Source organism: Crinia signifera, chromosome 2, assembly GCF_055691185.1.
Source record: "Crinia signifera chromosome 2, ASM5569118v1, whole genome shotgun sequence".
Classification (NCBI taxonomy): domain Eukaryota; kingdom Metazoa; phylum Chordata; class Amphibia; order Anura; family Myobatrachidae; genus Crinia; species Crinia signifera.
Window position 1 is genome coordinate 58,538,252 of NC_139218.1, and position 21,733 is coordinate 58,559,984.

The 21,733-nt window shown below is 42.6% G+C and overlaps 1 protein-coding gene across 1 annotated transcript in view; it reads left to right on the forward strand.

Moving 5' to 3' along the window:
- Nucleotides 1-21,733, forward strand: part of MYL10 (myosin light chain 10) — a 74,550-nt gene that overhangs the window by 26,449 nt on the left and 26,368 nt on the right. The window contains exons 2-3 of the mRNA XM_083170978.1: nucleotides 4,598-4,687; nucleotides 9,756-9,831. Of these exons, the coding sequence (XP_083027104.1) occupies nucleotides 4,598-4,687; nucleotides 9,756-9,831 (166 nt within the window). The remainder of the gene's footprint in view (nucleotides 1-4,597; nucleotides 4,688-9,755; nucleotides 9,832-21,733) is intronic.

Consider the following 21,733-nt stretch of genomic DNA (forward strand, 5'->3'; position numbering starts at 1 on the left):
CAATCAATCATTTCCAGTCCCGAATGCTCTACAAAAATGTTTACAGAATGGTTTTGAAATGATTCTAGCGACAATGTGTATAATATATACCAGTTCATGAGGTGCAGCTCTCCCTGTTAATGATGATCATGTGCTGGGTGCCCACATGAGCAACACACACATAACCTTGCTTAGATGTGGCACTTCTGGCATCCCTAGCACCCTGCGTCTCTCTGCACTATCCCTAGCATAATGCATCTCACTATGCCATCCCTAGTGCCCTGCATCTCACTACGCCTTCCCTAGCTTGTTGCGTGTCACTATGCCATCCCTAGTACTCTGCATATCACTACACCATCCCCAGCTCCCAGTCTCACTACGCCATCCTCAGTGCTCTGCATCTCACTACACCATCCCTAGCTTCTTGTGTCTTTCTACGCCATCCCTAGTGCTCTGCATCTCACTACGCTATCCCTAGCTCCCTGTGTCTCACTACACCCTCACTATCGCCCCGCATGTTACTATGCCCGAAGCATTGTGAGCGAAGCGAGCGATGCGAGGGGCTGCTGTTCAACTCCAACTGTGTCCATGTCGCTTCCGTCTGCACATGTTACATTTGTTCCACCTGCAGTGCAGCATGGATTTGTCCATTTGCAAAATTTGCAGCCTTGCTAACAGGCCTGAATTAGGCCTATTATCTGTGTTCAGTCTGTGGAGCTCGGCTCCAAATAAGAGCAGCCAGCAAAAAGTCAGACCCAGGTCATTAGCCCATGTTAAAAATACAACTGGGCCAATACAATAGGAGCCAAGTTAGAAAGTCTCACACAAAACAGCTCTATAAAGATAGACATACTGTAACTAGACATAGCTAGAGTTGTTTTTTTGGGGTGAATTGTATGGGTGCCGGACGGGATCCCGACAGTCATTAACCCGACGTCGGGATCCCGACTGTTAAAACACCGATGGCCGGGTTCCCGACGGCCGGCGGCTATTTTCCCTCGTGGGGGTCTACGACCCCCATAGAGGGAGAATAGAATAGGTGGCGAGCTACGCTCGCCACCGTGCCCGCAGCGTGGCGAGCGCAGCGAGCCCGCAAGGGGCTTTGTTGCGCTGGCCACACTGTCTGTGGCCAGGCAGTCGGGATCCCGACGTCGGGATAATGACTGTCGGGATCCCGACTGTCGGTGAGTCTTACCACACCCGAATTGTATTCAGCAATGATGAAAATAACTTACAACTACACAATTACAGGAATTTTGTAACAAATAAACATTTCTAAAATTAATTCTAACCTTACAAATATACTTTGATCGGTACACATCATTTTTGTACAAATTTCCAGTAAAATGTATCTTATTCACAACATGATATGAGGGGGCACCAGCCAAAATCTTGCCTAGGTCATAAAATTGGATAGGGCCGGCTCTGCAGGTGAGACAAATTTGACATGTGCAGATAGAGTTAGATTTAGGTGGGGGTTGTTCAAACTGAAATCTAAATTGCAGTGTAAGAATAAAGCAGCCAATATTTGCCCTGCACCGAAACAATATTATTCCCCAATCTAACTCTCTCTGCACATGATGTTACATCTGTCCCACCTGCATGGATTTGTCCATTTGCAAAATTTGCAGGCATGTATTTTTTTGCACAAATTTCCAGTAAAATGTATCTTATTCACAACATGATATGAAGGAGCACCAGCCAAAATCTTGCCTAGTTCATAAAATTGGTATGATATAATGTGGATGCACAAGCAGCTTCTACTGATTAAAATGATATGCAGCATGCTTATATACTGTATAGAATTAGGACTGTAGCTGCATAGAAAATGTTATGCTACAGTGTTTTCCAGCCAAACATGTAATTTAGTACTCAGATATGGACTTTGCTATATTTGGAACTTTGCTACAATTGGGATTGCTGCTTATGATATAAGATATATCTATATCTATTTATATAGAGAAGATCCTATAACAGTTATTAGATCTATAAGCTCTCCACCCCCATTCCAAAAACATCGGTTACTAAAGGAACTTATGTTTAGGAGTTAGCTAATATTCGCAAACTGCTAAAACACTTAAAATAATATGCATATTGCATGAGTAAAATAATACAATATATGCCATATGCTACTTAGAATAGTTTTATCGGAAATGACTTCTTGGTGAATAAAACAAACCTAGTATAGATCTGGCTTCATATTCTAGCTATTTAAACAATTATGGTTCCACAGAACAAGCACCCTATTAATAATAATAAAAGGCTATAAAAGACATTATTTATGAGGTAGCTAGTGAGAAATAACCGGCACGTATATTATCCTGCTGGATGGTAATAACTAATTCCTGACTGCGCAATACAGATTTGTAGAAGTGTGGCCTGGTGGTCAAATGCTCCCTTAGTTGAGATATCAGTATTGGGGCCAGATGCACTAAGCTTCAAAAAGTGATAAAATGGAGAGTGATAAACAACCAGCCAATCAGCTACTTACTGTTATGTCACAGGCTGGGTTTGTGAGAGCTAATTGGCTGGTTGTTTATCACTCTCTATTTTATCACTTTTTGAAGTTTGGCCCTTAGTATATTACAAAACTATTCAGGATGATAAATTGGCCACTATGTTATACTATTACTTACCTTAATTTGTATTTATTATTAACTCCATGGACATAATAAGATCTGTAATAAGAAGTCTTGAATTATAGAAAATTGACTTTTCTGTATAGAGCAATATGCTCACAGATAGCTGAATGCTCCCAAAGTCTTCAGGCCAAAGTAGTAGAGTCTTAGGGGGAATTTTACTAAGTTGGGATTTCTGTTTTACATGGGCTGTATCTATGGGCAACCAATCAGATAATATCTATCATCTTTTCGAAGGTGCTAATTAAATATGAAGTAGATTCTGATTGGTTGTCATATCTGAAAAGGACTCCCATCTTAGTAAATCCCCCCCCCCCCCCCCTTATTATTTCAGGATTCTGTGGAATAGATGAAGTGGATGGGATCATAGTAGAAGGAAGACAGATAGCAAGGTTCTCATGATATGATAAAGGATATATTTTCCAGTGGCTGCATATAGACAGGCAGGAAACATTTGCCAAAGTGATGGAGAAAAAATCCATCAAACAATGCAAGGTCAGGGCAGACAGCAGGCAAGGCAAAGTCCAGTAAACCAGATGAGGTCAGGGCAGACAGCAGGCAAGGCAAAGTCCAGTAAACCAGATGAGGTCAGGGCAGACAGCAGGCAAGGCAAAGTCCAGTAAACCAAATGAGGTCAGGGCAGACAGCAGGCAAGGCAAAGTCCAGTAAACCAGATGAGGTCAGGGCAGACAGCAGGCAAGGCAAAGTCCTGTAAACCAGATGAGGTCAGGGCAGACAGCAGGCAAGGCAAAGTCCAGTAAACCATGGGCGGGATGTACTAAAGGGAAAATGCGGTAAAATGGGGGTTTTACCGCATTTTCCTATGTACCATTACCCATCTGCCCCGTCTCCGCCGGGCAGGGTATGGGCTTCTATCGCTGCCCGCCGTCTGCACGACCCCCCCTCCTGTCCTCCATCGATCTCCTCCTCCCCCAGGAGGTGTCACAGCTGGGAGGACATCCGGCTGCAGGGGGGAGGAGGAGACGCAGAGGGACACTGTCAGCCACTTGGATGTGATGGAGACCCCCACAAACCACATTATAGGTATCTCGGGGGCCTCTGTCACCGCACCCCGATGCTAGCCGCATATTTTAGTACATATGCGGTAGCATCACGGCGGCTGGGCGGCGATGTATATTAATACATCCCGCCCCAGTTGAAATCAGGGCAAGCAGCAGGCAAGGCACATTTGATGAAGCAGTCTGAGATGCAGAGTCATGCAATGGTCAAGGCAAAGTTCAGTAAATGGGGTGAGGACCAGCAAAAGAGGCAGAACCAGCAGACTCACCAGAAAACAAAAAACAGGTGCCGTATTTAAGTTGCCACAATGTGTGGCCATAAATTTTGGCTGCAAATATCATGGTAGATTACTGTACTCCAACATTGCCAATATTCCTGCACACCTTTCTGCTCTCTGAGGTAATAATGGTGATGTTGTGATCACAACAACAACGACTTCTGCTATCAGCCATGAAACAAAATGTATGCATTAATGTTCATAATATGGGGAAGATGTACTACTAAGCCTTAGAGAGTGATAAATTGGAGAGAAATAAAGTACCAGCCAATCAACTCCTAATTTCCATGTTAGGAGTTGACTCATGTAGCTTCGGTTTAAGTATAAAAAAAAAGAAAGAAAGAAAGCTGCTGATTGGTTGGTAGTTTATCTCTCTGTACTTTATAACTGCTATCCTTAAGGGGCTTAGATTTGCTAAATATTCTGAACAATGCTAGATTGCTCAGAATACTCAGCAAGATCGCTCAGTACACAGTGATGTGTCAGCGCTGTGCGCTGAGCGATCTGTCAGGGCCAGTGTTCTCTGGTGAGAACACTGGCCCTGCCCAGCGGTTAAGTAGCGATGTAGTGAGATCGCTTAGAAAATGCCCAGTGTGTAGGCCCCTTTAGTTCATCTGCCCCATTTAAATGTATCAATGATTGAGTTAAATAATAATAACCTCATATATCTTTGCTTTTTAAGTCTCCAAAGAAAGCAAAAAAGAAGACGGAAGGAGCCGGCTCTAATGTATTCTCCATGTTTGATCAAAGCCAAATCCAGGAATTCAAAGAGGTAATTCTTACAGAGACATTTCAGTCCACATATTTTATTCTAATTATATTTTGACTTAGTAAGAACACATTTATTATTTCATCATTTCTATTTATTGGATACACATATCAGTTAACAATATGGAACACGAATGTGTAAATTTACTAAAGCTTCTAAAAATGAATAGATGTGATGTTGCCCATAGCAACCAATCAGATTCAAGCTATCATTTTCAGGGAGGCAATAATATTATTATTATTGTTTATTTATATGGCACCACAAAGGTTCTGCAGCGCCTAACAATACACAAATGAGCAAAAACAGATAAATTACAGCACAAGACAGTTTAGGACAAGTACATGGTTAATATGGATAGTTGCATCAGGGGACAGGACACTGAAGCAATCATCAGGGTGGCACAGGTTTATATATTCTAAGAAAGGCACATGAGGAGAGAGGGCCCTGCTCGTGAGAGCTTACATTCTAAAGGGGAGGGTTAGACAGACTGGGGTGACACAGAAGGGGAAGAAGTGAGCATAAACAGAAGGAAAGGATGAGAGATGGTCAGGTTTTATGCAGGAGGGTGGGAAGAGGTCAGCTTAGTCTTTGATATTATAAGTCTAAAAAAAAGCCCTGGGTCATCCAAGAGTAGATATGACAGAGATAGGGGGGTATTCAATGTCTGTCAAGCTCCTTATTTTTGTCGAGCTTTGTTGTTTTCTCAACGAGAGGTTGGTTATTTATGAGGTCGCCTATTCATTGTCTAGTTTTCTCGACTTGTCGAGCAGAGCTCGCCTGATTTGGTTTTCGGTTTGCTCGACTGTCAAGTTTAACATAACTCGACTTGTCGAGTTATTTTGGGTAAAATCTGTCGAGATAATTCCTGCAGCCTATTCAATGTCAAAGAATTCACCTGACCTCGACTGTTTGAAATCACTCTTCCCTCAAATTTAACTCGACAATTATTTCTGTCGTGACAAGGGAGTTTCTCTTGTTGCATGTTCATAAATTGTGTTAAATGTATATGCAGGATTGTACTAATGTTTGTAGTGCTTATCTTGACTTCTGTCTTTGTGATATTTTGCTAAATATTCCTCTTTTGATTAACTTTACATTTGCTGCATGTTTATATGGTATGCTTTAACCCATTATTCCATTGTCAGCATCACTTTTCAGCTTGTATTATTACGCATTTGTTTAAATTATTCCATTTGGCATATAAGAAGTATTATCTTTTTTTCTGCTCACCTTTCATGTTCACTGTGCTGCATTTTGCCCATTGAAAGTCTTCTGTATACATGTCTATTTATGTCTACTTCTGGTTTGATCAAACACCTATGTTTAGTTTGTTTGTTGCCATTCTTTTGTTTACTTCTACAATGCAATGCATTGCAATTTACCTCAGAGCCCTCATTCCTGTACTGAGACTTCAGGGAGATACCGGCATTGTGCAGTCTGCTGATTTGGAAATGGTTTTTATAGGAGAATTTTCATTTTTAACAAGATATCTACTTTTATATAATTGACTATAAAAATGAAGCCTATCTCTGACAATTGCCACTTTCCTCTCTAGGGGAGAACTCGACTTGTCGAGCAGGGAAGAACTCGACTTGTCGAGCAGATGAGAACTCGACTTGTCGAGCTAAATTTTCAGTTAGCAAAATGAGAAAAACAAATGCAAATGCTCGACAATTCGGACTGTTACTGGTGGGATTGAAATTACAGTTTGAATAGGCGAGAACTCGACTTGTCGAGCTAAATATTCATGTCGAGCAAAACGAGAAAAACAAATGCTCGACAATTCGGACTGTCACTGGTGGGATTAAATAACCCCCTTAGTTGGAGACATGAGTGAGGATAGAGGGAGAGAGGTCAGGACGGGAGCGGTAGACTCCAGTGTTATCAGCATAGATGTGATAGTGGAAGTCGAATGTGCAAATGAGCTCACCCAGAGAGGACCTGTAGAGATAGAGAAGAGGACCAAGAAGAAAGTGTTGGGGGACACCTACTATCAATGAAAGAGCAGGACGTAGAAGAAAAAATGATAGACTTCCTTGCATTTCTAGAGGCTTTAGTAAATTTACCCTGAATGGTGGGATGTAATAGCGTCTGAGTTCAATGGAGGCATGAGGGCCGAACTCACACTTTATCATTTACAAGACATGATTTTACCTTGTGAATGATTTCAGCTTTAAAAAAATGGTAATAAGATCAAGAACTATTTAGACTATTGGACCATATGTAAGCTATACTTATATATCAGACAATACTTAGGGCCAGATGCACTAAGCTTCAAAAGTGATAAAATGTAGAGTGATAAACAGCCAGCCAATCAGCTCCTACCTATCATGTCACAGACTGTGTGAAAATATCAGGCAGGAGCTGATTGGCTGGCTGTTTATCACTCTACATTTTATCATTTTAAAGCTTAGTTCATCCGGCCCTGAAGCTGTTATAAGATTTGGTCCAATCTTTGATATATGAAATGAATATGTATAGACAAAATACAAGTCTAAATTGTTTGTGCTGAACATTTAGGGTCCGATTCAGACTCATTTGTTCAAGTACGGTTTGCGCATGTGTATGCACGTTGATGCGCATGTGCAAACCCTGGGAGCAAACGGCTTCAACGCGTTTCACTCACACTCTCCAGAGGGGGTGGGCGAGAGCAGACAGGGGGCTGGAGCAGGGGAAACAACCAGCCAATCAGCTCTTACCTGCCATGTTACAGGCTGGGTTTGAAAAATGACAAATAGGAGCTGATTGGCTGGTTGTTTATCACTCTCCATCTTATCACTTTTTGATGCTTGATACATCTGGCCCTTAATGTTAGTGCCACTTTAGATTTTCACTCCAAACCCACCAAAAAGCAGCAATTTACAAAAGTTGCCCCTTTGTAGATACAGTATAACCCCAGGAATTCAGCAGAACAGTGGAATCTGAGTTGGGTCATGTAAACTATGAAGAGAACTTTAGTCTATCAGTAGTTTTATATGTGCTGACAAAGTGATGTTTGGCAAAGGAACAGAACAGCACCTTGTTCATTCAGAGAGGAAATGTATTGAAATGGTGAAACATGATCCCACTCCTTGAACCCACTCTTACACGGTTTTCACGCCTAAATGGTGATTCGTTGTATGATTAATTATAGTGCACTGTCAGCATGTCTGCTTTCTTATTGTGGTGCTTTATGGAAATAACTGGCTTAGGCTTCGCACAAGCAATCAGATCTCTGTGCTCTGCTTTCAAGCAATCTTTGTTTCCTTAAACGCTGCTTTTGTATTGATTGGTTTGTATACATTCACAATACCTAAAGATAGAATTAAAGACATAGTTTAAAAAGAACCTCTCTCTCTCTCTCTCTCTCTCTCTCTCTCTCTCTCTCTCTCTCTCTATATATATATATATATATATATATATATATATATATATATATATATATACAAATAGAGCCATCCTCATCTAGCCCTTTAATAGTGAGTCAGAGAGCTGTCGGACTTAGGCCCTTATTCTGGTTGGTGCGGTAATATCCGCGTGCGTTCGTGCCGCCGATGTTTTGTGTCTGCGCATGTGCAGAGGCGTCTCTGCGCATGTGCGAGCCGGACGCACGGCAACATTCCGCATGAAATGTGTACACTACGAACAGGGGGTGGAGAGGGGCGTGAAGGGCAGTTTGGGCTCATTACCATATGTTTACACCCCGCGTTTCATGGGCGTTCCCATGAAAACGCTGGGCGTACGTATGGTAATGCGGTCGTGACGCACGTGTAGGGGGCGGACATATGCCCGCCCAGATCCCTGCTTTTGCACGGAAAAATGTCCGTGTGGTCTGAGGTTGCGGGAGCTGGTGGACCACTCGGTCCTGCATTCGATGGTCTGCGACCATCGAATGATGGGGGAGGTTCCCTGAGATGGAGGAGGCGTATTCCGTGAAAAATACACATGCGGTCCGTTCGGCCAGCTTCTTACCGCATACGGACGGAGTTGGTGATCCGTATGGAAGGCGGGGTTTCGCACGCACGGTCCTGGCCGCATATTCGGATCTGGCCGCACCGATCAGAATAAGGGCCTTAATCCTCTGATAATCCACTACTGTATTGTTCTATCTATTGTAGTGCAGCTGAGAACAATAGGCCTTGGTGAGCCATGGCTCACCATGGCTCTCCAGAGAAGGCTAGTTGAAGAAGGCTCCATCTGTATGTATAGTGCCTACATAGTACACATCACTTTGCCTACATAAAAGATCAGTTTAAAAGTAGGCTTCAGCAATAGTCTGAGGCCTTTTGGCCCATTATCTGGCCTCCACCTTTCGGTATGCTCTGCAGTCTGCACAAGTGCACACAACTAGTGGCTTTGTGTATAGTATCTGTAGTTTGGTTACAGAACCCTCCTTCACACTCCGGATGAATGCCCGACAGTCGAGATTCCGACGGTCAGTACTCCGACATTGGAATCCTGACTGTTTTAAAACCCGACATTCGGGATCCCGAATGACAGGGGCTATTCTCCCTTGTGGGGGTCAACGACCCCCATAGAGGAAGAATAGAACCTGTGGCTTCTTTGCACTCGCCCCTCTGTCGGAGCACCAGCAGTCAGGATTCTGATGTCGGGATACTGACCGCCGGGATCCCGATTGTCAGACCGCTATACCACACCCCTTTATGTAGTACACAATAATATTACAGAGCAACTGATTTTGCTACACAGTATTACACTGTAAATGGAAAGAAATTGCTGTCATTTTGCAATGTGCGTTTAGTGCTTTATACTCTTATAGCCCTAGGTGCTCTGTCCTGTCTAACTCCAGTATACAGTTATTGCTGGCTGCATGTAATGGTATATTGGCACCCATCCAGCAGCATACAGTGTCTAGTATTAATTTAGTTCAAGGAATTTGGGTTGGATTAATTGTGTTTTAATTAAACCCCTTGTCAGGATTCATTAGCATACTAAACGTGTGTAATTCACAGAGGCTTTGTTTATTGCTTATTTTTAACTGAAAGTGAAATGTGTCACAGGCTGTAAGAGAGGATCAGAGTGGATGGGAGATCCTGCGGATCTAACTAATGTGCCGTTTCCTTTTCACCAGGCCTTCACCATTATGGACCAGAACAGAGACGGCTTCATTGATAAAGGAGACCTGAGAGACACATTTGCTGCTCTGGGTAAGAAAAAAGAAGTGATATCTAAATTAAATTCAAACACAAGTATGTAGGAAATGTTTATACTTAAACCGAAGCTGCGTGAGTCAAAGGGGATATGTCAAATTCAGCGAGCCAAAAGGGAAGTCTGCCAAACTGATTTACTGTGATCCTCTTGTTTATGGGTTTGGAACCATTATGTGTTTCGTGAACTGCAGTTTATTGATTCTATTATTTAATTGTATGTTTGTGTGCGTTTCGCTTGCACATTGTGTACATCGCAGTATTTGTATGTAAATATATTGGCTTACATAGTGAGACCTGATATTTTCTAACTTACAATTCCGGTACTTGTGTATTAGCACGGCACCCACGATTTCCATCTTATGGCATCTTATACAATTTAAAATTGTATACCATTGTATATGGCATACAATGGCATACAATGAGATGAGATGAGATACGATCTTAAATTGTATAAGCACACTAATGGGTTCTTTCAATGTTAATTGGCCCCCCAATAATATTTTTAATTGTATAAGCACCCTAATGGGTGCTTACAATGTTAAATGCACCCCCACGCCACCCCCACTATCAACGCCAACCCGAAGCGTGGTCCTCCGACCTTTTCATACCCCCACTATCCATCTTGGCGTGGAGTTGATTTTATATAGTGTGGCGAGCGCAGCGAGCCACCGAGCCCAAAGCGTGGCGAGCGCAGCAAGCCCCACCAGGGGCCGCGTTTTACTTTACATGTATTACGTGTCTCCTCGCGGGGCTCGCTGCGCTCGCCACCCTTCGGGCTCGGTGGCTCGGTGCGCTCGCCACACTATATAAAATCAACTCAACGCCGACATGGATAGTGGGGGTATGAAAAGGTCGGAGGAAGCGTAGAGCCGCCCCTCGTGGGCTCGCTGCGCTCGCCACGCTTCGGGTTGGCGTTGATAGTGGGGGTGGCGAGGGGGTGCATTTAACATTGTAAGCACCCATAAGGGTGCTTATACAATTAAAAATCTTATATGGGGGCCAATTAACATTGAAAGCAACCATTAGTATGCTTATACAATTTAAAATCGTATATCTCATCTCATCTCATCTCATTGTTTGCAATATACAATGGTATACAATTTTAAATTGTATAAGATCGGGTCCCATCGCATCGCATCTCATCTCATTGCATACCATATTAAGCCTTATGGTATTCAATGCGATGGGCGCCGGGATAATACACAAGTACCACAATTACTTTTAAAAGCTGTAGTGCATCATGTTTGCAAATCACTTACTAAAACAACAACTACTACTACTATACTACTAATAAAATAATAATAATAATAATAATAATAATCCCAACAACTACCACAAACTAATAAATAACAACACAGAGACAGAAAATCTGAGGAAAAACTGTTAGCTATTTATTCATTAAATATTTTATTTACGGGAAAATATGACATCCAAAAAAGGATGACCAGAATCAGCCCAATCCACAATAACAATCAACAACGTGCATTAAAGGCAGTTAGGACCTAAGGTGGTCAACTATAACACCACCAAGGGTATCACTCGCTTCTAACTTGACTACCCACCCGTTTGGTTGATGCTACTATGTGGTAAGACTAACTACCAGTCAACGAAGGGAGCGCACCCAAATATACATTTTTGCAACCAGACTGGTAAGCCGTTTTTCTTTTCTAACACAAAATAGCCAACAATCAATCACCAACCAACAAAAGCTACAAGGGAAGACTGGAAACAAAGACGCGTAGCCCATAGCACCAAGCTCTTAAATAAAGCCCAACACAGAGACACAACCTGCCACACTATAGGCAGACTTGTCATGTGATGTTGCTTCATGCCAACACTCATTGCAGAGGTTTAAACTACCTAATTTCTAATAGTATTCATTTGGTTTCTCTGAAACTTAAAAATAATATACAGTATGGTATGACTAGAGCCTATTTCGAGGGAATGTTTCAATGTTAAATAGAATTATAATGAAAGAACCATCATATAGAAGAAGTAATTTGTGCCAAAGTCTATGTGCATAGTAACTTTCTCGGGAATTAGGGGGAAAAAACATTCACATGTTTGCATACAATGTACCCAGATGTCCTGTCACTGCTTACATTTCCCTTATGGGTCTATTTATCAATGTTTTCACCAATTCTTTATTTATTGAGATAGTTATAAGTTCCATCAGACAAAAATGACTGCCATTACCTATCTCTGGAGCTTTACTAGGCCAGACCACAAGCCCAACTTTAGAATAACAGAGACAAGAGCCGAATATAGACCTCCTGGGGCCGAAGACAAGATACTGGTTTGGGGCCCTTACTCCCTGAAACAATCCATAGCACTTTATTTCTGTTCCCAATTGCGGGTACCTTGGAACGTGCACAGTCTACTGATAAATGCTCAGTTGTGTAAACATCAGCATTATGTACAAATCTGAATCAGGCTCTAGGTCTTTTGGAAGTAGGTTTAATACCTGTGTCACATTTAGAGTAAACTGACTGCCCACATACAGTGGGTGAGACCATTTTGTGAGTCCAAAGATTTTTTTATCTTATCAAAGAACATCAAAGGGACTTTGGGAGTGTGGGCAGTTCCGTGTGATGTCAAGAAGCCACGCCTTAGTTGCAAAATGCTCCTCTGGGAATGTTTTGGATTAGAGGATATTTTTTTACGGCACGTTGGGGCCTCCTGGGCCCTAGTCAGGCACCTACAGTAGGTTGCCTTGTGGAGAACCCTCCTATAATGGAGCCTACAGTCTGTAGCATTAGTCTGAGTAACTGAAGTGATTTTTCTAATATTTTCTACATCCGGCAATTGTTAAATTCCTCAATACTTAATTATTTAAACATTGTGGAGAAATCTGGGAATAATTGGTAGAGTGCCGGCACTACACTGTCATATAAATACAGATATATATTGGTGTATGTGATCACATAAACATGCATGGTAATCACATCCCTGAAGAAAGCATTTTAATACTGAAATGTGTAGGAATACTCACCAATATTCACACCGACTATTACCCCTAACTTAGTTCTAACATACCCCCTGGCCAGGAAGGCAATTAGCATACATTGAACAAGAATGGTTACACCCTCTGGCAAGAGGAGGTCTTTTTTGCTTTACTTACAATCACGACCCTGATCGTGAACAGACATCGGACAAAACAGAGGACAGCTACTAATGCCACCCCCACAGCAGGACTAACTGCACTAACACTCCCCAGCCTAGAGTTACCACCAGTACCATGCCCCATTGACAGCATGGACTTCTTACAAGGATATGTGTCTCACAATAAACAGGATGTTTCCATTAAGATCTGTCTGGAGAACCTTGGACTGTTCTCTAAATATATTTCACAGTATGGTCACAGCCAGGGCTGTCTTAACACTAGAGCCCCTGGGCAAAATAATTTGAGGGCACCCCCCCAAACCCCCCCCCCCCCCAAACAACGCCACCCACCTATGTGCAGCAGCGGCAGTGATCCGGGCAACGGGAGCTGGGAGCTTGTTGTAGCGATATTTGCGGCGGGTGGGAAGCGTCGCTGATTTTGAAAAGACTGGCTGGACGCTGATTGGACGGATGCTCAGCCAATCAGCATATGGCCAGTCTTTTCAAAATCAGCTGTGCTTCTTGCCTGGCACATAGCACTACAAGCTCCCATCTGCCTGGATCCCTGCTGCCTGGACGCAACTGCAGCCACTCCCTGGGACAGTGCCGTCTTCCCGATTGGGATGGGCTTCTAGGGGCCAACTACCCATTAAGCCCAATGGGAAAGATGGCACTGGTAACAGCTACCCCAGTGCTCCTTCATTGATATATATAAGGATAATAGGATGGAAATGAAGCGGATTTACCAGGAGTTATTATTTCCAATAGGCAATCAGTTATAAATCAGTTACAATTCACAATGGCTGTGTTTTAAAAATGCCCAACACTTCAAAGAAACACCCATGTAAATGTAACAAAATAAAACGAACTATAATGGTCAATACCTACATGTGAGTACAGGACGTACCTTTCATTTACCAAGCATTATGCAACTTGTGAATGATCACAGAAACAGAACAGGCGGGCACATAATTGACAGCATAATAGGCGCGCGTGTGTGTAAGAAGCTGTTTGACAGGCAGGATAATAATGTATTACAACAGGGCTTGAATCCTAATGATACTTTATTTCTCAGTGATATTGTGCATCCAGTCAGACAGTCTACTGGGAATGACATGTACACACATGCACTGACTAGACAAGTGCTTAAATCTTCCTTACAGAAATCATGGGACTGTACAGATTTATGAGCAGGTAGTCAGTGAACGAATGGCAGACATACATGTATGAATTGTCAAGGTCAACTTTTACGTTTTTTGACTTATGAATTAATTTAAGTTATTTTTGTGCTTTAAGCCGTGTCCAGCATCAGATGATGACAAAACGTAGTTTTTTATGTAGTGACATTGGTTTATTTTTATACTTTGCCAGGTTTCAGGGTCACTAGGAAACCTCACACGTATTCTAGTATTACGAAGGTATAGGAAAACCACGGAGGTTTATTATACAAAGATACAGTGCAACAATGAAGATATAAATAAATATGATCCAAAATTCAATAGTGAACAACACTAAGAAAATAGTGCAGAAATGGATAACTCACTGCTGATATACTGTATGTGCTGAAAACATTTAATGATGCAGGTTTTCTAGATAACATTTGACAAATGCAGATAAACTGGAAAGTGGAACAGCAGGATGCACTTGGTAAATATGCTTGGTTAATGCAAGTACAGGCTGAGTATTCCTTCTCTGAAGGAACCACAAGCATTTTGGATAAGGGATTTTTGCGGATTTTGTGCACCCCGGCGTCCACAGCGGCCTTCAGGATCCTCTTCAGTGGCATCTCCGGACCCAGGGGTGCATTGTGCAAGTGCGGAAGCAGTGACATCACTGGTGTGCCCGTGCACTCGCGCAATGCACCTAGGACCAGAGATGCCGCTGAAGAGGATCCTGAAGACTGCTGTGGACAAAGGGTGTCGAAGTAAGCATGAAAAACCACGGTTTTCTGAATATTTCGGTTTATGGAATACACAGATAAGGGATATACCCAATAACCTGTATTCTGGAAAGCATTAGAAGGAAAATTCTGTAGAATAGTTGTGAGCACTGGAAATGGAATGCTGTAGAGCAAATCTGAGCAGGTATTCTGGAAAGCACTGGTAGAGCCATAGAAAAGCGAAGACCAGGAGTCCAAGAACAGATTGAGCTGCATTAGAAATAATCCAGGAAACGCAATGATCCAGCCCATAAAGCACTGTGGAGTAGGCTTAAATCAGACAGTTACAGGTGTAGCTCGTGGCTACGTGTTCTGGTAATTAATACAGACTGCAGTTTCACCTTCACAAAACCGATACCGGAATCCTGACTACTGCCAGGAATCCTGACATGAATGAGGATGCCAGTGCCTGGAATCAAGACTGCCGACAAGTATGTTTTGGAGGGTAAAGGTTTGACCAGGTAAGAGGGGGGTAATTTTGGGTACAAGGAGGGTTTAGGATTAGACTGCAGGGAGGAAGGGTTGGGGTCAGGTGGGTGAGGCATTAGGTTTAGGTGGTGGGGTTCTGGTGGTAGGGTTAGGCACTACTGGGGAGGATAAGGTCAGGCTGCGGGTTGGGTAGGGTTAGGGGGGCAGGTGGAGGGTATACTTACTTGACCCCATTGGGATTCCCATCCTTCAGGTTACCAGCATTGGTATTCTGATTGCCAGCATGCCAACCACCGGTCATCCATGTGTATCCCCACAAAACAGCATATGGGACCAGACTGAGTGGGACAATAGCACCACTGGAGAGAAGCAGCATCACTGGTGGGACAGTGGTACTGCTGTAAATCGCAACAATACCCTATCTTTAAATATCAGATTCCAAACGCTTAGAGGACTGCTTCCTCCTTTCTTCTTTTTTGCCTTTCTTTCTGGAAAAGTGAGACATTGTCGATTGCACAGGAACTCACTCCTTAGAGAAAATGGGGCAGATGTATTAAGCCTGGCGAAGAGATAAACTGGAGTTAAAGTGAAAGGAGATAATGCACCAGCCAATCAGCTGTGTTTAAAATATGTCAGTTAGGAGTTGATTGGCTGGTGCGTTATCTCCTTTCACTTTAACTCCAGTTTATCTCTTCACCAGGCTTAATACATCTGCCCCAATGCTACTTGTAAAACTTGAAACCCTGATAATATACTGTAGCTTAAGTCTTTCACAAAACCAATGTTAACATTGTATTCCAATTCTAATATTAGCATTGGATTCTTCTTTTGGTAGACAGTATCAAAACATTTTTTGCAAGTGTTCAGAAGGAAAACACAAGGATGGGGAATTGTGATGAAAATAGTTGTGGGTACTGTACAAATCCTAAAGGCTAGCCATCAGACTGATACTCTGAGTTCATGTCCAATCAGACATGATTTTATTTCATTTGCTGATGGCTATACCAACTAGTGAAATTCTCCAAAGTTTTGTAAAGGGAAAATGTTTTTCATTTATTGGACTCTTATAGGCCTTTGGTGGTATGACCAGAAATTTCTTGCGCTGAGCTGCGCTGCAGGAGCGGGCTCTCCTGAGAAATTGATGGGCATGCCACTGTAAAGAAAGGGTGCGCAAGTGGTTCCCCGAGTGGTGAACCACTGGTGCACCACCATCTCCCTTGTCGCTATTCCTCCACTCCTGTTGCGGGCAGGTTCGGCTGTGCTAGGCCGTTTGTTTGTTCGGGCGTCCAAACACAGGAATGCCCGAACAGACAAACGGCTGAGTGCCCGAACACCTGAGCACTCCTAAGCCCCCCAAGTGGCTTCAAACTTCTCCAAGCCAACGCAAACAGTGGAAGCCAGCAGCAGCAGCCCCAGGAGAGCAGGGGCTGCTACAGAAGGCAGCAGCTGCCCCTCCTCTGGTGAGTATTTCTGGGGCAGGACAAACCTGCTTCCACTGTTTGCGTTGGCTTGGAGAAATTTTGAGCCACTTGGGGGGGCTCAAGAGTGCTCAGGTGTTTGGGCGCTCAGCCGTTTGTCTGTTCGGGCATTCCTGTGTTTGGACGCCCTTGAGTGGTGGGTTTGCCTGGGGCAGGACAAACCTGCTGTGCTAGGTGTGTCCTGCCCCAGACAAACCTACCACCCAAGGGGTTAAGGGTCCTCTTAAGTGAGTCTGTTTATTGTGTTGTATTCTGTGCCATCGAGAGGGGGGAGGGTACTTTTTACCCAGCCCTGGGTCTGATTGAGGGGCCTGGGGCCCACATCCACCTTCCCCACTGTAGAGGCCGTGTATGTGGGGGTAGAGAGCAGAAGCTGCTGCAGCAGCACAGCCTCTCTCCCTCAATCAGCACACGCTGCTCAGTGCCGCATGCAAAGCAGGGGAGAGCAGCAGCACACAGCCTGCACCCCCTGCAAATTATTTTTTACAGGGGTGTGGTCCAGTTGGCCACACCCCTCCCATTGACCATGCCCCTTTTTTTACCCCAGGTTGTCTGCACTTTCAGCAGCCCTGGTTGTATTCAGAAAGTTATAAGCTTTCCAATGGCACAATGCATGAAAACAACAGAAATAGCATGGACCCTTGTAAAAGCATCCTTAACGAGTCGTCCAATTAAACTTATCTTTGTTCCTTAAGATGATAAGGTAGTCTGCAAAGTTTGAAGACAATTAGTTATAGCTTTCAAGAGGTATCGTGGAACATACACACACACACACACAAACAAAGATCATTCTACTATATGTATGTAGATTGGCCAAAAACTTTTAACCTTTTGGACACTCAGAAGGCTGGACAGATGACAGATACTCAGAAGGCTAGCAGCTTTATCATCATGCCAAGAGGCAAAGGCAGAATTATCATTATGGATGCTTGTTCTTCATCACTTACAACATTACAAATAATCACCAAGTTTCTTAATCAGGTAATAAAATCATATGTAAAAGGCCAAAAGCTATTTCAAGATGAAAAATTATAGGGTTTGGTGATGTTTTTGAATGACAGAAATAATGTGGCATAGGTCAAGTGTGTGTATAGAAAGACAAACAAAGTTGCCAGGAAACAAGGCTTGATATTAGCCAACATACTGTATGATCATATGGAGAAACATGAAAGACCTGACAATGATGCAGTCCCTAATGTCCTTGGAGAGGAGGGTGATAAGAATGTACTGATTGTTGTGAAGTATATAATTTATAAGTTCTTTCATGGAAAATGTACCAACTATTTAAGAGAGATAAAGGGAAAAAGTGGTCCGTAGCTTCTGTCATCCTGGCAGGCATGGACTTAATTACATACTGTATTCCACAAGTGTTTCTGGTACAAGGGAAATTTTTCTGCAAAAAATGTGGTACCGCAATGGGTACAACTTTTGCACCGAGCTATGCAAACCTATTTGTCGCTAAGTGTGAAGACAACAATATACTGTTGGCTGAGATATATAGACAATGTATTTTTCATATTGAATCTATAAATTCACTACTACAATAAGCAAAACAGAGGTACATTTTCTTGAATCTTGAACTCTGTATAGAAAAACAATAAAAATAAATAAAAATCATATAAAAAAATTGTGGAAAAAATATGCATCCAACCTCAAATAATCACCATCACACCTGAATTGCAAATATCCCATCTGGACATTTTATAATAATAAAACACTGATGAGACCGTAATTAGGAAACAAAGTGAAGCACTAAAACAAAAATTAATTCAAATGGGATATAAGGAAAACCAATTAAATACACCATTTGCAAAAATTAATGAATAAAGAGACTGGAAAAAAATGAAATGTTCCACAACAAAAAGAAAAAGGAATAAAAGAAAAATAAACTCCATTTCATAACTCAATTCAACAGCAGTTTTAAGAGTGGGAGCTATAGTTAAGAAACATTAGCCTATATTACAATTAGATACAGACTTAAGACCATTCATTTCTGAACATCCTGGCATCATCTGTAGAAAAACAAAACGAAAAAAAAATGAGTAAAAAAATTAGTAAGAAGCTTTTCTACCGGTAGAAACCACAAAAGAATTACAAACAACAAAAGGATTTTGTCACTGCCTAAAATGTAAAGCATGCAAAAACAGCAATATCTAATCTACATAACCCCAAATATTTTTTTAAATCAAATAAAACTGGAAAAATATTCAACTTCAAGGAATGCATCTCTTGTTAATTGGAGGAAGAAATATACTTATTAGAGTGCCCTTGTTGTCTCCAGTATGTTCGTCAAACAAAGAGGAATGCAAAGATCAGACTAGTGTATATAACATCAACCAAGGTCTGATCACACATAGCCAGGGACGGCGCCACCACTAGGCAAATCTAGGCATTTGCCTAGGGCGCCAGCCACTGGAGGGCGGCACTTCGCCCCTCGCCTCTCGCATGGAGGCTGCAGGGGTGTCCGTGCCGGGTACCTGCGGCACTGTGTGATCTGGCGGCGGGGTCCCTGCAGTGATGCGCGCTATCCAGGAGCCAGGCGGCGGCGTGGGAAGCGCTGCTGGGTTTGAAAACATTCCGCATGCTGATTGGCTGCGATTCAGCCAATCAGCGTGCGGCGAGTTTTCAAACCCATCAGCGCTTCCCGCGCCTCCGCTTGGCTGCCGGATAGCGCGCATCACTGCAGGGACCCCACCGCCAGATCACACAGCACCGCAGGTACCCCCCCCTAGGCACCGGGGCGCCCCACCCCCCCTCGCCTGGGGCGCTCCGGTGCCTTGCACCGGCCCTGCACATAGCATGTCAAAATATTTTCTAGAGAAGCTTAACATAAATCTGCTAGGACTAAAATGTATAGTTATAGAAAAAGTATATAAAAAATTGTAGACGCAATATCAGTTTAAGCCTCAAAAATAATGAAAAATTGGATTTTTGAGCTAATTACACAACATCCTTTTGGTTTAAATTTAAACAATAACATATAATTGAATGCTTTTATGGAATAATTGAACACAATGCACCTATATGAATGTGATACCTGAGATATCAGGAATATTAAAATCCTGATTAAAAAGATTTTTATGCACTGTAAATCTTACCTAGAATACATGTGCTGGCCGCCAACATCTACAGGAAATCCCAGATCTGTATATCCGGTTTTGGTTTTAACAATAAAGATTTAGAAGGACAACAGAGGGGACATATCATCTGTTCCAGCAACAGGAGAAAAAAACAGCCATCACCAGTGAAGATTTCCACCACAGCACCAACACGATAGGGCTAGTCTCTGGATTGAAGTTTCACAAAATCCAGTACCAGATTTACTCGAAGGAGCGGTAAACATAGTTTTGCTACAAACCATTTTTTTTTTACAGTTTCCCATTCTCTTACCAAATTAGCATTAGTTTTTTGTATTGAGTTTAGCGCAGTCTTTTAGAGACATAAACTAATTGACTACTTTGGGCAACTACTTAACGTTATATCAAAGCAAGGCTTGATATATGCTTCCCTTAGTGTTTGCAATTTTTGCAAAATGTGGAAAGCTATGGTCACAAACTGCCACTGCTAGACTATTAGACACAAGGAAAAGCTATCCATAAAACAAGCACGCAGCATAAAACTATTGCCTTTCATTTTTAATGAATCTGTGTGGTCTCAGGTAATTATGGGTCGCACAGAGCTGAAATGGCACGTGCCTAGTAGGATCATTATTCACTGTTGTATACGCATTGTGTGCTGACACCGTTCTAGCTTTGTGTTGCCTAAATACTGTTAATCACAGAGGCTGATAGGGGTACAAGAAAGTATAACTGAAAGCTTGCAAATCAAAGACAATTGAAGAATGGGTGCAGACAGTCAGCATCCTGGTTTCAGGATGCCGGGGTGTAATATACTGACAGCGGAATCTCGACTGCTGTCAAATGACAGTTGCCAGAACCTCGGGAGGAAGGGATCAGGATGGCAGCAATGGAATACCGATAGCCTGCATCCTAATTGGTGAGTATGTGGGGTGGTTAGGGTCAGGCCGGGGATCTGGGGTTAAGTTTAAGCACTAGCGGGGATTGTTAGGGTTAAGTTGCAGGGGGGGGGGGGGCAGGTTAGGCTGCAAGGGAGGGTTAGGATAAGGGGGTAGTCGGAGAGGATTAGGTCACTTACAGAGCCCATGTTTTGATTTTTTGTGTCGGGAATCCGGTGTCGAACAGGTAGACGCCACCCCGCTATTGTGAATCATGTCTTGCGAATTAACGGTTAGCAACAAATTCACAGCCGATCGAAAAAGATCCAAATCCTGTTGCAAACCACTTACCATCTATTGATTTATACACTGGTCACCTCTCATCGCAAGTGCAGCATAGTCCTGGACTTACTCAGTGGCTGCAATGAATACAGGCATATCTGGCCTGACGATGATATCACACAGCCTTCCCTAAAATGCTTGTGCAGTTTCTTTTTGTTTCATTTTTAAATCATTACATTTCAATAAGGTGGGGGGGGGGGGGGGAGGAGAGGATGAAAATGAAGAGAAGAATAAGATGAAAGTAGCAAATTAAAAAGGATTTATGACTACATCATATAACCTTGATGGCTACCCTTGATACTCCAGCTGTTGTTGAACTACAAATCCCAGCATGCTCTACATCAGATTTAGCATGGCCAAATAGCAAAATTGAAGCAGAGTATGCTGGGGTGTGTAGTTCAACAACAGCTGGAGTGTCAAGGTTAGCCATCAAGGTCATAGAATGAGCAATTTGGGGAGTTTCTAATTTAATTAAATGGCCTGTAATATGATTTGTTTTCTTTAGTACTTTACTTTGCGACACTATGGTTACAGCTACCAGGGACTGCTGGGAACACTAGTGTCTCATAAAAATACATAATTTAGAAATTGATCATAAATAACCTAAACAAGATGGGTGTTGGGAAGAACCCCAGTGCTTTCAGCATAGAGCAA